This window comes from Delphinapterus leucas, chromosome 2 (genome assembly GCF_059928025.1).
Source record: "Delphinapterus leucas isolate spDelLeu-1000000601 "Yukka" chromosome 2, BTC_Dleu_Yukka2, whole genome shotgun sequence".
Classification (NCBI taxonomy): Eukaryota; Metazoa; Chordata; class Mammalia; order Artiodactyla; family Monodontidae; genus Delphinapterus; species Delphinapterus leucas.
This window is the reverse complement of record NC_143130.1, coordinates 41,422,335-41,440,399: the sequence shown is the minus strand read 5'-3', so window position 1 is coordinate 41,440,399 and position 18,065 is coordinate 41,422,335. Positions and strand designations below refer to the sequence as shown.

At 36.8% G+C, this 18,065-nt stretch overlaps 1 protein-coding gene across 6 annotated transcripts in view; it reads left to right on the top strand.

Moving 5' to 3' along the window:
• FANCI (FA complementation group I) overlaps positions 1–18,065 on the top strand; it is a 79,375-nt gene that overhangs the window by 3,117 nt on the left and 58,193 nt on the right. For 5 of the 6 annotated variants that reach the window (XR_016392008.1, XR_016392009.1, XM_022564061.3 and 2 more), the window contains exons 3-6: positions 5,764–5,836; positions 16,415–16,545; positions 16,987–17,143; positions 17,223–17,280. Coding sequence is in view for 4 of the 6 variants with exons in the window: in XM_022564061.3 (XP_022419769.1) it covers positions 5,764–5,836; positions 16,415–16,545; positions 16,987–17,143; positions 17,223–17,280 (419 nt within the window). In the remaining 2 variants the exon portion in view is untranslated. The remainder of the gene's footprint in view (positions 1–5,763; positions 5,837–16,414; positions 16,546–16,986; positions 17,144–17,222; positions 17,281–18,065) is intronic. The other variant, XM_089906814.1, reaches the window with a different exon arrangement.

Sequence of the window (18,065 nt, the reverse complement as noted above, 5' to 3'; positions counted from 1 at the left end):
AAGAAATGGGAGAGAGGAAGAGATATGCACAACTTAAGGGCATTTATGTACATTTATACAACTGTATTTATTTGTTTGTTTGTTTGTTTATTGATTGATTGCTGCAACATGCAGCATGCGGGATCTTAGTTCCCTGACCAGGGATCAAACCGATATCCCCTGAAGTGGAAGCGTGAAGTCTTAACTGCTGGACCACCAGGGAAACCCCTACAACTGTATAATATTTAAATGACATTTATGCAACCGTATAAGCAAATTAGTACACTTTTTAGTTCTTAGAACAATCCTATTTGAAAGCAATATCCAGACTGTAGTTATTGATGTGAGACATTAGATTTGCCTGTTGATGCTTCATTTATGTTTTTCCCTAAAGAAGATAAGTTCATAAGTAGTAAGGTATTTTGAAATTATTAGTAAAAGTGAAAACCAACCAATTTACATTGTGTCTTCACTATAAGTATATGATTATAAAATGGGACAATAATTACCTTCTGTGTTAGGCTTTCTAATCTTTCTCTCCTGATATACTTCTCCTTATTCCATTATAAATGATCTCAGCTTATTCAGATCCCTACATGGAAAATAATCCCTCCTTAAAATTAACCTTAAACATTAGTATATATGTATAGACAAATTAAGACTTTGAGTATTATTATTTTTTTAATTTCTTTAATGTTATATCTATTTATTTTTGGCTGCATTGGGTCTTCGTTGCTGCACGTGGGCTTTCTCTAGCTGCGGTGAGCAGGGGCTATTCTTTTTTGTTTTGTTTTGTTTTTGCGGTACACGGGCCTCTCACCGTTGTGGCCTCTCCCGTTGCGGAGCACAGGCCCAGCGGCCATGGCTCACGGGCCTAGCTGCTCCGCGGCACGTGGGATCTTCCCGGACCGGGGCACGAACCTGTGTCCCCTGCGTCAGCAGGCGGACTCTCAACCACTGCGCCACCAGGGAAGCCCTGGGGGGCTACTCTTTGTTGCGGTGCACGGTCTTCTCATTGCGGTGGATTCTCTTGTTGCGGAGCACGGGCTTTAGGCGTGCGGGATCTGTAGCTGTGGCTCACAGGCTCTAGAGCACAGGCTCAGTAGTTGTGGCGCATGGACTTAGTTGCTCCACAGCATGTGGGATCTTCCCGGACCAGGGATCAAACCCATGTCCCCTGCATTGGCAGGCGGATTCTTAACCACTGCGCCACCAGGGAAGCCCCGAGTGTTATGTTTTTAAGGAACTTTTTATGTGCTAGTTTTTGTGGTCATTGAAGCTAGGTGCATCTTAATCTTTGTTACCTTATGCTAACTGGGAATTGATACAGGGATGCGCTCTCATTTTTTTTTCTTTGAAATTATCCAGAAATTGCTTTTTGTGGCACTTTTTAAGACAGCCTTTGCATGAGTTGAGAGTTGAATCATCCTATAGACAAGTTAAAATTTGGTTGAAACCTGCTTTCTATTTATTTATTTACTTAGAATTTTTATCTTACCTGCTTCCAAAAGGAATTTGAGGCGGCTTTAACATTACACTATAAAATAAGTAAAAAATAAGAACTAGAACAAAACCCATGATAGATGCTATGAATTACTTCTCTGATTCATGCTTATCACAAAAAGAATTCCTATCCTGGTTTTTGTGAGGATGAAATGAGATACTGTATGCATCTAATAGACCCTCAATAGGCATCCAGTAGACGCTGAATAAATATTAGAAAAGGTCCTTCAGCTCTTCCTATTTTAAGTTTCTTCGCCAACATGAACACAGCCCTCTGAACATTTCTGTTTTGTTAACATTACCTTTAAAAGTTTTGTACCTCGAACACAGGGCTCCACATGTTCTACCACTAGAGTAGAGGGGCACTAATATTTCCCTAATTCTTCCATTAATGCAGAGTCAACTTTTTGGCAGCAATATCATATTACTGTCTCATTGCTCTTACAAGCAACTAAAAACCCCAAGTCATTTTTGCATATAGGCTAAATTTCCTTCATCTCCAAACTTCAATAGTTAGTTCTTAGAACCCACATTAAAATTTTTATTTTAAATCTGTTACTTATCTTTTTAGATTAATTTGATTTCACTCCATCAAGATCTTCTTGTTGTATCCTGATTCTGTTGACCATTGTATTAATCATCATTTTATATCCTCTATAAATTTGATAAGCATTCCAGCAATATATGCATTCAGTCCATTTGATAAAAATGTCCATAGAAGATGTGCTTAAGAGTACAAAATTATAAAACACATAAGTCCATGACAAGGAAGACTGACCTATCCAGCAGTGGGAAAATTTACATTCAAAGGTTTAGAGAGAATAGAGGAATCTAAAAGGGACTGCTAGAATAAAAGTAGAAGTTAATAAAGTGGAGAACAGTAGATCAAATTAATACATAAAAATCCTGGTTCTTTGAAAAATAGACAAAACTATTAACTAATCAAGAAAACAATGGAGTAAGCACAGATATACTAAATAAGAAATGACATGGGGGAAATAACTATTCATATAGAGAAAAATCTCAAAAAATACTAAGAGACTATATATCTACTACAAATATCTACTCTATATATCTACTACAAATCTACCATTATGCAATGGATAATTTCTTAGGAACATACAGTTTAATTAAACTGACCCAATTTGAGATGGAAAGCTTAACCAGATCAATTTCTATAAAAGAAAAAAGTTATCAAGCAATTACTTGACACAAAAATACCAGGCCCAGAGTTTCATAGGAAACGTCTACCAAATCTTTAGAGATCAGAGGTAAGAGATAGTCCCGTTGCCACATAAATTGTTTTAGAGTATATATACTACATAAGAAAAAATGTGCATATATAAGGAAAACTTCCAAGTGCTTTTTATAAAGTATAACATTGATATCCCAAACCTGATAAAGACAGCTTGAAGGGGCTTCCGTTGGTCAAATCTGAACATTGAAATAAGTTCAGTTATGAATTATAAACCACTGAAAAATATAGAAATTTGTGAGTCTGTATTGATAATAAATGATGAGGAGGGCTCTTGCTTACCACAGAGTTAGAAAATCATCATTTGGCAACCATCATGATAAAGATTGGATCAGGCAGGAAGCATCAGTGGATGCTAAATCCAGGAAGAATTTTTTAACTCTTTATTTTGAATTGATTTTAGACTTACAGAAAAGTTGTAAAAATAATAGAGTTTCCACCTGTCCCTCTCTATTGGTGTCTCTTTTTTCTTTACATTTTCTCCCTGGATGATCTTACATTTTCTCACTGAGCTCCACTTTGGCATATTCAGTTATCGATTTGCCATCTCCACTTGGATATCTTAAGAGTAACAGTTCTGAGCGCCACATCAGATCTGCTGAATCAAAAACTGCAGGTGGAGTTCTCTGTTTTAACAAGCCCTCTGGATGATTTAGATGCTTGCTTAATCCGAAATTTTCACCATATCTGTAAATGGTGCCACCATCTACCCAGCTAGTTGCTTAAGCCAGAAATTTGAGTCCTCCTTGATTTCTTCTTTTCCTTCATCATCACACCCATTTCACGCCTAAAGCCTGAGGAAGTCTGTCTTAGTCCATTCAGGCTGCTATAACAAAATACGGTAGACTGGGTGACTTCTAACAACAAACATTTATTTCTCATAGTTCTGGAGACTGGAAGTCCTAGATGATGGTGCCAGTGTGGTCGAGTGAGGGCCCTCTTCTGGGTTGCAGACTTCGCATTATACCCTCATATGGTAGAAGCAGCCTGGGGGCTCTGTGGGATCTCTTATAAGAGCACTAATCCCATTCATGGAAGTTCCACCCTCATACCTAATCACCTCCCAAAGGCCCCACCTCCAAATACCATAACATTGGGTATTAGGATTCTAACACGTGAATTTTGGGGGGACATAAACATTCAGACCATAGCGAAGTCCTACTGATCAAGCTTTCAAATATACCTTCAGTCTACGGATCTTCCCCAAATTTTGATGGGGTTACATCCCAATAAACCCATTTTAAGTTGAAAATATTCTAAGTCGGAAATGCATTTAATACACCTAACCTACCAAACATCCTAGCTTAGCCTAGCCTTACCTTAAACGTGCCAAGAATGCTTACATTAGCCTACAGTTGGGCAAAATCATCTAACACAAAGCCCATTTTACAATAAAGTGTTGAACATCTCATGTAATTTATTGAATACTGTACTGAAAGTGAAAAACAGAATGGTTGCGTGGGTACAGAATGGTGTATCGGTTGTTTATCCTTGTGATCCCGCAGCTGATTGCTAGCCCAGGAAAAGATAAAAATTCGAAATACAGTATCTACTGAATGCCTGTCACTTTTGCCCCATTGTAAAGTTGAAAAATTATAAGTTGAACTGTTATAAGTTCGGGGCCATCTGTACTTTTCTTCATCTTACAAAGTACTACAAACTGAGTACCTTAAACAATAGACAGTTATTTTTAAAGTTGTAGGAACTAGAAGTCCAGGATCACGGTGTTGGCATTGTTGGTTCCTGCTGAGGGCTGTGATCATCTGTTCCGTGCGTCTAGCCTAGCTTCTGGTGGTTTGCTGACAATCTTTAGCATTCCTTGCCTTGTGTCACCCATGGTCTCTGCCTTCACTTTCACACGGCATTCTCGCTGTGTATGTGTTTCTGTCCAAATTTCCCCTTTTTCTAAGGACATTAGTCATACTGGATTAGGGCCTACCCATATGACCTCAGCTTAACTAATTACACCTACAATGACCGTATTTCCAAATAAGATCACATTCTGAGATGCTGGGGGTTAGAGCTTAAACATGAATTTTGGAGGGGAACACAGTTCAACTCAGGACATCGCCCCTGCTATTACCTTGCTGTAGGCCACTATCATCTCTCATTTGATCACTGATAACAATCTCCTAACAGATGTCCCTATTTCACTCTTAAACCCTCCCACAACCTATTTTCTACAAAAGGAATAAGACTGATTTAAAAAAAAAAAAATCTATATATCACTCTCCTCTTTTCTCGTTAGTTACTTCTATTGCATTTAGAGAAAATCTAAGCTTCCTATCATGGCCTACAAGATTCTTATTATCTGGTTCTTGCCCATCTCTCCAAATTCATCTTGTGCCACTCTTTTCTTACTACTCTTCAGTCAAATTGGTCTTTTTTTTTTTTTCAGGCCATCCAATATGCCAAACTCTTTGCTCTCTCAGGGCCTTTGCACATAACAATACCTTTATCTGAAGTGTTCTTCTTTCCTCCCTTTGCATAACTAGCTCTTTCTCATCCTCCAAGTCTCTAAAGAAATGTCACCTACCTCAGAGAAGCTTTCTCCCTGACTACCCTAGCTGAAGTTGCTTCCCTTTCCTCAATTATTGTCTCAGTCTTTTGTTTCTGTTACAAATTTTTTTTCTGATTTTTTTTTCTTGTCGTCCTTTTCCCTCCTGCTCTACTGTAAACTGAGTCAGATTATCATGTTCATCCTTGTATCCCTAACGCCTAGGAAGAACATGTTCAAAGAGAATTTGCTGAATGAATGTATATCCCCAAGAACATAGCTTGATACCTAGTGCTGATTAAATACTTAATAGACATTTGTAGAATGAATGTATGAATAAATTTCAGTCTTGACAACCCAGCATCATGTTAAGATCTACCCTGCTATATGTAAATAAATGTTATTTGTGATACCTGGAGTCTCTGAAGGATATGAACTTGACAGATGTGTGTTTTTCATACCGGGAGTTTAGGTCATTCAGGTAGGGAAATTGTTGCCAGGGACTTGTAGCTTTTTCTTTTCTTTGCAGCTGGCTAATCTCCTTCAGAATCAGGCAGTGAAAGGAAAAGCTGCTGGAGCACTCCTGAGAGCCATCTTCAAAGGTAATAATAATGCCACTTCTATCTCTCTGGATTCATTGGTATATTTGTTTACTTTGGGTGCATATTGCTACTTTTCTTACTGTTTGATGCCCCACTGAGACTTTTCTGTTTTGGGGATTTTACAGAATCAACTAAAGCAGCAGTCTCCTGTCTTGTGGACTTAAATAATTTTGCTAAAGGGGGTTGAAGTGGCTACCTGAGATTGTATTGCTGGTTTTGGAGCCTGTAAAGGATGCACGTCATAAAATCCGCTTTGATTTATTTGTGATTTTAAAATTGTGGAGAAGAGGACTTCCCTGGTGGTCCAGCGGTTAAGACTCCGTGCTTCCACTGCAGGGGGCACGGGTTCTATCCCTGGTCAGGGAAGTTCCGCATGCCCTGCGGTGTAGCCAAAAGAAAAATTGTGGAGAAGAGAGCAGCAATGTTTAATAGTTAATCTGTGCTTAACAAAAGAGGCTAGGGTGCTCTGAGTTTTAATGATATGGAGTATCTTAGGTGACTTATGTAGAGATTCTTAATTCCCAGTGGGGCATATTTTTATTCCATATCTTGAACAAGGGCCAGTTCTACATTGTTGCTGGTTGTGACTCATAGTTGTTTTATAAATTGTAGTAGAATAAAATTCTACAAGCAAAAATTAAAAGTCGCTTTACACTCTTAGCAGGTTATTTTAACTTGGTTTATTTTTCTTACCCCCTCAAGTAAATTGTGTCTCTCCTTGCAAGGGTTCAAAAACACATCTTCCTGTGCATGAAAAAAAAATTTTTTTTGACTCTTTATTGGAGTATAATTACTTTACAATGGTGTGTTAGTTTCTGCTTTCTAACAAAGTGAATCAGTTATACATATGTTCCCATATCTCTTCCCTCTTGCATCTCCCTCCCTCCCACCCTCCCTATCCCACCCCTCTAGGTGGCCACAAAGAACTGAGCTGATCTCCCTGTGCTATGCGGCTGCTTCCCACTAGCTATCTGTTTTACGTTTGGTAGTGTATATATGTCCATGCCACTCTCTCACTTTGTCACAGCTTACCCTTCCCCCTCCCCATATCCTCAAGTCCATTCTCTAGTAGGTCTGTGTCTTTATTCCTGTCTTACCCCTAGGTTCTTCATGACTTTTTTTTTCCTTAGATTCCATATATATGTGTTAGCATACGGTATTTGTCTTTCTCTTTCTGACTTCACTCTGTATGACAGACTCTAGGTCCATCCACCTCACTACAAATAACTCAAATTTCGTTTCTTTTTATGGCTGAGTAATATTCCATTTTATATATGTGCCACATCTTTACCCATTCATCCGATGATGGACATTTAGGTTGCTTCCATCTCCGGGCTATTGTAAATAGAGCTGCAATGAACATTTTGGTACATGACTCTTTCTGAATTATGGTTTTCTCAGGGTATATGCCCAGTAGTGGGATTGCTGGGTCATATGGTAGTTCTATTTGTAGTTTTTTAAGGAACCTCCATACTGTTCTCCATAGTGGCTGTACTAATTCACATTCCCACCAGCAGTGCAAGAGTGTTCCCTTTTCTCCGCACCCTCTCCAGCATTTATTGTTTGTAGATTTTGTTTGTTTGTTTTTGTTTTTGTTTTGTTTTGTTGTACGTGGGCCTCTCACTGTTGTGGCCTCTCCCATTGTGGAGCAACAGGCTCCGGACGCGCAGGCTCAGCGGCCATGGCTCACAGGCGCAGCTGCTCCGCGGCATGTGGGATCCTCCCGGACGGGGCACGAACCCACATCCCCTGCATCGGTAGGCGGGCTCTCAACCACTGCGCCACCAGGGAAGCCCCATGTTTGTAGATTTTTTGATGATGGCCATTCTGACCAGTGTGAGGTGATACCTCATTGTAGTTTTGATTTGCATTTCTCTAATGATAAATGATGTTGAGCATTCTTTCATGTGTTTGTTGGCAATCTGTATATCTTCTTTGGAGAAATGTCTGCTCAGGTCTTCTGCCCATTTTTGGACTGGGTTATGTCTTTTTGTTATTGAGCTGCATGAGCTGCTTGTAAAGTTTGGAGATTAATCCTTTGTCAGTTGCTTCATTTGCAAATATTTTCTCCCATTCTGAGGGTTGTCTGTTGGTCTTGTTTATGGTTTCCTTTGCTGTGCAAAAGCTTTTAAGTTTCATTAGGTCCCATTTGTTTATTTTTGTTTTTATTTCCATTTCTCTAGGAGGTAAAAATTTTTTTAATTGGTTAAAAATTGTAAACTTGCTAAATGACTGTTTTGTAGAAATATCAGAGAAAAGGAAATAATGAAAGATCAAAAGCAGCTGTCAATACATGCTAAGTGACAGTAATAAGAATAAGTGGAAGAAATAAGAGTAATTTCTTTCTTGGGTAGACATACCTGGAACAGATTATCATGGCTCCCACTTCTGTAAATAACCTTATTTTTACCTTATATAAAAACATAGATTTGGAAATCCTAGTTTAAAAGTAGCATGAATTACCAAGTATATATGGACACTACCTCATAATCATTTTAATCCTGTTAAATCAGTGGTGTAAACCAATAGTTAGCTAATGATGACATTTTAGAAAATTGAGATATAATCCACATACTAAAAAATTCACCCTTTTAAAGTGTACATTTTTTGTTGAGATATAATTGACATTGTACAATTCACCACTTAAAATAATGCATTTCAGTGGCTTTTAGTATATTCACAGAGTTGCACACCTATCACCACAATTTTCAAGAATTTTTATTACCCCTAAAAGAAACTTTGCATCCCTTAGCTATTGCTTCCCTAAACTTCTGATCCATGCCAGCCCCAAGAAACCACTCATCTACTTTCTGTCTATAGGTTTGCCTATTCTGGATATTTCATATAAGTGGAATCATACAATATGTGGTCCTTTGTGACTGGCTTTCACTTACCATAAGGTTACTAAGATTCATCCATGTTGTATCCTGTATCAGTATTTCATTCCTTTTTATTGGTGAATAATATTCCATTATATGAATATATCATACTTGTCCATTCATGAGTTGGTGGACAATTAGGTTGTCTACACTTTTGAGCAATTATGAATACTGCTACAAGTTTTTGTATAGACATATTTTCATTTCTCTTTAGTAAATAAGAGTAGAATTGCTGGATCATACGGTAACTCCATGTTTAACTGTTTGGGGACTGCCAAACTGTTTTCCAAAGCTGCTACATCATTTTACATTCCCACCAGTACTGAAATAAGGATGCCCATTTCCCACATCCTCTGTCAACACTTGTTATTGTCTTTTTCATTCTAGCCATTCTAGTGAGTGTGTGTGAAGTGGTATCTCACTGTGGGTTTGATTTTCATTTCCCTGATGGCTAATGATGTTGCATATCTTTTCTTGTGCTTACTGGCCATTTGTATATCTTCTTTGGAGAAATGTCTGTTCAGATCCTTTGACCTTTTAAAAATTGGGTTGTCTTTTTACTACTGAGTTCTAATATTACTTTAAATATTCTGGAAACAAGTCCCTTATTAGATATATGATTCACAAAATTTTTCTCCCATTCTGGTTGTCTTTGCACTTTTTTGATGGTATCCTTTGATGCACAAAATTTTAAATTTTGATGCCTAATACTTAATTTTTTTTGTAGCTTGCGCTTTTAGTTTTATATCTAAGAAGTCATTGCTTAATCCAGAGTCACAAAGATTTATACCTGTGTTTTCTTTTCAAAGTTTTATAGCTTTAGCTTTTAAATTTAGATTTTTGATCCATTTTTAGTTAGTTTTTGTATATGGTGTCAAGTAGGAGTCCAGCTTCATCTTTCCCCATTTTCAATAGCACCCTTATTGAAAATCAGTTGACCATAAATGTGATGGTTTCTTTTTGGACTCACAGTTGTATTCCCTTGATCTAGGTGTCTCTCCTTATGTCAGTACCACACTGTCCTGATTAGAATAGCTTTGTAGTAAGCTTTAAAATTGGGAAGTGTGAGTCCTCTAACCTTTTTTTTTTTTTTTAGGATTAGTTTTGATATTCTGGGTTCCTTGAGTTTCCATATGACAAGATTAGCTTGTCAATTTCTGCAAGAATGGAAGCTGGGGTTCTGGTAGTGATTTTGTTGACTCTATATATGAATTTGAAAAGTATTGCTATCTTAATATGTCTTCCATTAATGAACGTGGAATATCTTTCCATTTACTTAGGTCCTCTTTCATTTCTTTCAACAGTATTTTGTACTTTTCAGAGTACAAGTCTTACACTACTTTTATTAATTTATTCCTGAGTATTTTATTCTTTTTGGTGTGATGGTAAATGGGATTGTTTTCTTAATTTAATGTTCTCAGTGTTCATTGCTAGTGTATAGAAATGCAATAGACTTTTGTATATTGATCTCATATCTTGCTACCTTCCTGTACTTGTTTATTAGTGCTAGTAGTTTCTTCTTTGTGGATTCCTTATAAACAAGATTATGTCATCTGTGAATAGACACTTTATTTCTATTTCAGTCTAGATGCCTTTTGTTATTTTTCTTACCTAATTACCCCAGTTGGAACCTTCAGTAGAATAGAATTGGTGAGAGTAAACATCCTTCTCTTGTTGCTGATCTCAGGGAAATCTTTCAGTTTTATATTATTGAGTGTGATGGTAGCTGTGGGCTTTTCATGGATGCCCTTTATCAGGTTAAGGAAGTTCCCTTCTATTCTTAGTTTGTTGAGTGTTTTTTATCATGAAAAGGTATTGGAATTTTCAAATGCTTTTTCTGTGTCTACTGAGGTGATCATGTGGTTTTTATCCTTTATTTCTATGGTATATTATATTGATTTTCATACATTGAACCACTCTTGTATTCTTGGGTTAAATCCAATTTGGTTATAGAGTATAATCATTTTTAAAATGTTGCTGGGTTCAGTTTGCTAGTATTTTGTTGAGGACTTTTGCATCTGTAGTCACAAGGGATACTGTTCATAGTTTTCTTAGGATGTCTTTGTCTGGTTTAGGTATGAAGATAATAGTGGCCTTGTAGAATGAGTTGGGAAATGTTTCCTCCTCTTCTTTTTTTTGGAAGAGTTTGTGAAGGATTGCAGTTAATTCTTTACATGTTTCGTGAATTCACCAAGGAAGCCATCTGGTTTTGGGCTTTTCTTTGTAGAGAAGTTTTGATTGCTAATTCAGTCTCTTTATTTATAGGTCTGTTGTGGTTTTCTGTTGTCTTTTAGTCAGCTTTGATACTTTGTGTCTTTATAACAATTCATACATTTCATATAAGTTTTGTAATTTATTGGTATACAGTTACTCATTGTATTACCTTATTCTTTTTATTTCTGTAAGATTGGTAGTAATGCCCCTCTTTCATTCCTGATTTTAGTAATTTGATTCTTCTCCCTTTTTTTCTTGGTCAGTCTGAAGATTTTTCAATTTTGTTGATCTTTTCAAAGAATAAGCTTTGGTTTTCTTGATTTTTCTCTATTCTTCTATTCTCTTTTATTTATGTCTGATTTTACTTTTATATTCTTTTCACTTGCTTTGAGTTTAGTTTCCTCTTTTTATAATTTCTTATGGTGGAAGATTGGGTTATTGATTTGAGATCTTATTTTTTAATATAGGTATTTACAACTATAGATTTCGTTCTAAGCACTACTTTAGCTGTATCCAATAGCTTTTGGAATATTGTGTTTTTGTTTTCATTCATCTCAAGGTATTTTTCTAATTTCTCTGTGCTTTCTTCTTTGACCCAGTGGTATTTAAGATTATGTTAATTTCCACATATTTGTGAATTTTCCAGATTCCTTCTGGTATTGATTTCTAGTTTCATTCCACTGTGGTCACAGAACATAAATGATATGATTATAATCCTTTTAAATTTATTGAGAATTTTTTTATGGCCTAATGTGTGGTTTATCCTGGAGAATGCTCCATGTGCACTTGTGAAGAATGTGTCTTCTGTTGTGTGTAGTGTTCTATATAGATGTTTGTTAGATCTGGTGTGTTCAAGTCTATTTCCTTGTTGATCTTCTAATTGTTCTGTTGATTATTGGAAGTGGCGTGTTGAAGTCTCCAACTATTGTTGAATTGTCTATTTCACCCTTCAGTTCTGTTAGTTTTTGCTTTGTGTATTTTGGAACTCTTTTGTTAGGTGCTTATATGTTTATAATTGTTATGCCTTGATTCTTTTATCATTATAAAATGCCTTTTTTGTCTTTAATAGTAATTTTTGTCTTAAAGTCTACTTTTTTCTGTTATTTTTAGAGCTACTTCAGCCCTCTTTGGTTACTGTTTTCATGGTATGTCTTTTCTAAACAATTTGTATCTTTGAATCTAAATTGTGTCTCTGATTGACAGCACATAATTGGATTTTTAAAAATCTGTTCTGCCAATCTTTGCCCTTTTTTAAAATAAATCTATTTATTTTATTTATTTTTGGCTGCGTTGGGTCTTAGTTGCTGTGCGCAGGCTTTCTCTAGTTGCAGTGAGCAGGGGCTACTCTTCGTTTTGCGCGCGTTTCTCATTGTGGTGGCTTCTCTTGTTGCGGAGCGTGGGCCTTAGGCGCACGGGCTTCAGTAGTTGTGGCTTGTGGGCTTAGTTGCTCTGCGGCATGTGGGATCTTCCCAGACCAGGGATTGAACCCATGTCTCCTGCACTGGCAAGCAGCTTCTTAACCACTGCTCCACCAGAGAAGTCCCAATCTTTGCCTTTTGATTGGAGTATCTAATCCCTTTACATTTACCATAATTGCTAAAAAAGTAGGATTGATATCTGCTGTTTTGCTGTTTGTTTTCTTTACGTCGTGTCTTTTTGTTCCTCTGTTAATACCTTGTGTGTTATATGTTAAGTAGGTGTTTTCTAGTGTACCATTTTAATTCCTTTGTAATCTTTTTCACTAATTTTTTCAGTTACTTTCTTAGTGCTTGCCTTGGCGATTAGAACTGACATCTTAACACATTATTGACCGGAGACATATCAATACATTTTTAGAGAGTGCTACAGTTAACATCACCATGAGAAGTTGTTAGAGCTTAAAATTGATCAAGGGTTCATTATACAACTTATGATTGTCATTATCATTCACATTTTGCTCCGTTTGGTTTTTGCTTCAATCTTGTGTATATTATAAATGTAAAATTTTCAAAAGTGACACATCATGAAATTTTGAGTGAAAAATTTTTTGGTGAATTTTATGCAGATACTTTCTATGATTGTCCGAGTGACATATATACTAGTGTCTCAGAAGATGATAGTTCTTCAGAATATAATTCTGATTCAGACGATGTATTAGACCAACAAAGAGACAAAAAACCTTAGTGATTGATTCTGATACAGAAAGTGAAAATGAAATTCATGGTGCAGGAGAATGCTCCTTTGCTTCTATAGAAGAGTGGCTTGAAGACAACATTTTACAAAAATTAGAAGACTTTACAGGTGTGTCAGGTCTAACTATTGAATGTAATAACCCACAAAGGGTTAGTGAAATAAAAGAATTAATTTTTTGGCCGGCCAAAATAAAAATCACCAGCCACATGCATTAGTTTCTGCAAAAATTCCCCTGGGCAATAATGAGTTAATTTATAACAATCTAGTTCAGATTAATACCAGCTTAGATTTAATAGTTATAAAACTTTGCTCTACATGTAGCTTCAATTCTCCCCCTTCCTCCTCTGTGCTATTATTGTCCTATAAATTACAGCTTTACACATTTATTCCCACCAGTGCAGATTTATAATTGTTGTTTTATGCAGGTGTCTTATAAATCAGATAGGAGAGAAAATAATTACAAAGTACATTTATACTGTCTTTCATATTTTCCTATGTAGTTACCTTTACTGATGTTCTCTATTTCATGTGGATTCAAATTCTGTCTGGTGTCCTTTCATTCCAGCCTGAAAGACTCCCTTTAGCATTAGGGCAGGTCTTCTGGCAGCAAATTCTCTTTTGTTTATCTGGGAATGTCTTAATTTCTCCATTTTGGAGGGATAGTTTTTCTGGCTATAGAGTTCTTGGTTGACAGTTTTGGAGGGATAGTTTTTCTGGCTGTTGAGTTCTTTCAGTACTTTGACTATGTTATCCCATTTCCTTCTGCCCTTCAATGATTTTTTAAAATGAGAAATCAGCTGTTAATCGTATTGAGTACTCCTTTTACCAGATGAGTTGCTTGTCTCTTGTTGCTTTCAATATTCTCTTCTTGTCTTTAACCTTTTTATTTAACTGTACAGTTCAGTGGCACTAAATGCAATAATTGCTCTATCTAGAACTTCCAGTATTATGTTGAATAGAAGTGTTAAAAAGTGGGCATCCTTGTATTTTTCCTATCTTATGGAAAAGTTTTCAATCTTCACTTATTGAGTATGATGTTAAGTGTGGGTTTTTCACATATGGTTTTTTTTATGATGAGGCATCTTTGATTTTGATAGTTTGCTATGGTATGTCTAAATGTGGATCTCTTGGGTTTATCCTATTTGGAGTTCTTTGAGCTTCTTGAATGTGGGTTTTGTTTGTTTGCTTTGTTTTTTTGGCTGCACTGTGCAGCTTGTGGGATATTAGTTTCCCGACCAGGGATTGAACCTGGGCCCTCGGCAGTGAAAGCACGGAGTCCTAACCTCTGGACTGCCAGGGAATTCACTGAATGTGTAAATTAGTGTTCTCATTAAAATTGGGAAGTTTTTGGCCATTACTTCTTTTTTCTCCTTTCTCTCTTTCCTTTCCTTCTGGGACTTTCAGTATGTCCATGTTGGTATTCATGACGGGATCCCGCAGGTCTCTGAAGCTCTGATCATTTTTCTTTTTCTTTCTGTCCCTGAGACTGGATAATCTCAATTGCTCTATCTTCAAGTTCTCTGATTCTTTTTTCTGCCATATCAGATCTCCTGTTGAGCCCCTCTAGTGGATTCTTCAGTTCAATTATTGTACTTTTTAATTCCAGAATTTTTGTTTGGTTCTTTTTTATAATTTCTGTCTCTTTATTGATATTCTCTATTTGGTGAGACATCATTCTTATATTTTCCTTTAGTTCTTTAGACATGGTTTCCTTTTGTTCTTTGAACATATTTAAAATAGCTGATTTCAGTCTTTGTCTAGTAAATCTAATATCTGGGCGCTCTCAGGGACGGTTTCTATTGATTCCTTTTTTTCCTGTGTATGGACCATGCTCTTGTTTCCCTGTATGTTTTTTATTTTTTTGTTCCTGAAAACTGGACATTTTAGATGATATTTTGTGGGAATTCTGGAAATCAGATACCATCCCCCTCCCCCAGATCTGTTGTTGCTGTTGTGGTGTTGCTTTTGTTTTTATAGTTGTTCTTCTGAACTAATTTTGTGAAATATGTATTGTTTGTTGTGTATGGGCACTGTTCTACGTGGCCCCTGAAGTCTCTGTTTGGTTAGCTTTGTGGTCAGCTAATGATTTGGCAAGGATTTCCTTTAAAATGCCTGGAACCAGTGAGTTTCCCAGCCTTTGCTGAGGGACCCTGTGCATGTCAGATGCACACCTTCAGTTCTCAGGCAGGTAGCTTATAACTCCTCCTTAGCCCTTCTGCTTGTGTAGAGCCTCAGGATCATCCAGAGGTGAGAGATTAGGGTCCTCTTGGGTGTTGCCTGGCCATACACACAGCCCTTCCCATGTGCACAACCCTAAGTATTTTCATGGCTTCCTAGGTTCCTAGGAATATGTCAGAATGTTTCAGAGTCCCCTCTGCACCTTTCTCCAGGCTTATATTTTACGTTCTTTGGTCAGCTTGTTGCATGCCCAACTGTTATTGCTATCCAGGCAGCTGAAAAAGTAATCACTTGCAACTGGTTTAGACAAATGCCCCTGGTAAAAGATTGCACTGGGCGAGTTCTAAGTCAGGTCAAGTAAAGACAAGTCTTGAGAGTGAAAATTTCTAAGGAATAGCCAGACAGGTCAAATAATGACAGTTATCTGGGAATTGGGCTTTGGTGGAACTCCAATCATATTCTGTCCCCTCCAGAGGCTGCTAGACTGGTGGCTTGTACCGTGAGTGTGAACTGTTGGTTTTAAAGACTACTGGACTGGTGGGGGGTAGGGGTTAGGAGGTGGAATGAGGGCATGTTGAAACACAACAGAGCTTGCTATTCTCACTTAGATTCAGCTGTTTATCTTAAATAAACTCTCCCTGGATTGTTGCAAGTCTGGTTAATTTCCAGAATCCTGAACAAGTTGGTTTTCACTATTTTTGTTAGTGTTCTAGTTGCTTTTATGGAGGACAGCATTTTCCAAGGTCTTTATTACTCTACATTCCTGCTGACATCAATCAGTGATGATGTTTTGAAGTGAAGTATGTTAAAGGCACTTAATTTGGGTTACTGGATCCCAGAAAAGCTCTAAAGTATATTAGAAGGTGTTCCTTCTTCTGCACTATAAAATTATTTAAAAAATTAATGACATGGGTGGAAGTAGAAAAGGTAATGTTTCAGTTTTCTGTCTAAATTAAATACTTTTTCAAAGCTCCTAAATATTGCTGTTCTAGACACCATAGTAATAAGCAGTTTGATAATTCTGTTTCTATATTCAACTACAAAGCTGTTTGTTTTTCCTGTTTACCCTTCAACCTTGTAAGAATTCTGCCTTTTTTCTTTCTTTGTTTCTGTACCACCTGTTTAAAACAATAAGGTTTCCCGTGTTCTGAAGAAGCTGGAGCTCTTAGGAGACTTAAGATATACAGTTGTTGTGTCCAATTGTTGGAATCAGGGGATTTGCAGAAAGAAGTAGCATCTGAAATCATAGGATTACTAATGCTGGAGGTGAGATGGAAAACAAAAACTTTTTTGGTTTTGGGTGGATTTTGGGGGGTTTGTAGTTTGTTGAGGGAGGGAAAACTTAAGTGTGCCAAACCTACCATAGCTCCTGTTTATGAATAAGAACTACTGTTATAAAACAAAATAGTTGATGGAAGAGCCATAAACCATTTAGATGTTTACGTTACATTTCTGGTATCATGGACATGTATCTCTTTGAAGAGTTGGCGTATTTGAAAACATCAGGGAACTGGTGGAAGATCCTGATCTATGAAATCCTTTACAATTATGTTTATACCAGAGCAGAATGATTCCCTGAATCACTTATAGGACCAGTTCTAGGTTTCAATGCCAGTTCTATTAATTCAGCAAAAGAGTATTTCTTAGACAGAGATATCAAACATTTAGATTTCTGCTTAACATTTTCTTAATCCCATCAACTTTTAGGTTCACAATTTTCCAGGAGCATTATTGGTTGAATTAGCCAGTGAGTTTGTTGATGCTGTCAAACAGGGCAACCTAACGAATGGAAAATCTTTGGAGCTATTACCCATCATTTTCACTGCCCTTGCTACCAAAAAGGAAAATCTAGCTTATGGAAAAGGTAATTTTCTTCCAATCTTAGTGGCTTTTACTGTCTTCACTGAATTAAATTTATTCCTCAGTGTATTTTGCATTTCTAGGTGAACTAAGTGGGGAAGAATGTAAGAAGCAGTTGATTAACACCCTCTGTTCTGGCAGGTGAGTCTTTCTTATTAATGTGTAGAACTTTCGCAGGACTACAAGTGACCAAAAAAAGAATTATCATTTATTTTAGGAATTTATACCACTCAAGTTTTTAGTCCATTTTGGTTTATGGTCTACCACTATAAAACCATTTAGTCTGTGATGAATTTTTGAGAGAGATTATTTACTGTATTCTCTGTTCTAAGACTATACATATAGTTTCTATTTACTTGACTCTCCATCTTAACACAGCAGTTTATCCCTATAGCAGTATTTGGAGTCCCAAGGTCCTTAAGGCTGGAAAGTCACCCTACCACTATCTTTTATATTTTTTTGAGGGAGTGAGATGTATAAGTGATGTTGTATCTTTAAACCAGAAATATGAGAATCTACCCTAAGGAGAAATTGCAACATATAAGAAAATCTTCATACATGAACATTTCAACACAGAAATTTGTGACCAACTTAAGCATACAATAATGGAGATATGTAAGTTATGGTATGTAAGCTATGCATCAATAAGTTAAGGTAGATCCATTCCATGTAACTTATAGCCATTAAAAATGAAGTATATAAAGACATCAAAGATGAAAAATTCTTACTAGTAAGAAATCCTTAATATATATATATTTTTTTAATTAATTATTTTTGGCTACATTGGGTCTTCGTTGCTGTGTGTGGGCTTTCTCTAGTTGTGGTGAGCAGGGGCTACTCTTTGTTGCGGTGTGCGGGCTTCTCATTGCGGTGGCTTCTCTTGTTGCGGAGCAAGGGCTCTAGGCACGCAGGCTTCAGTAGTTGTG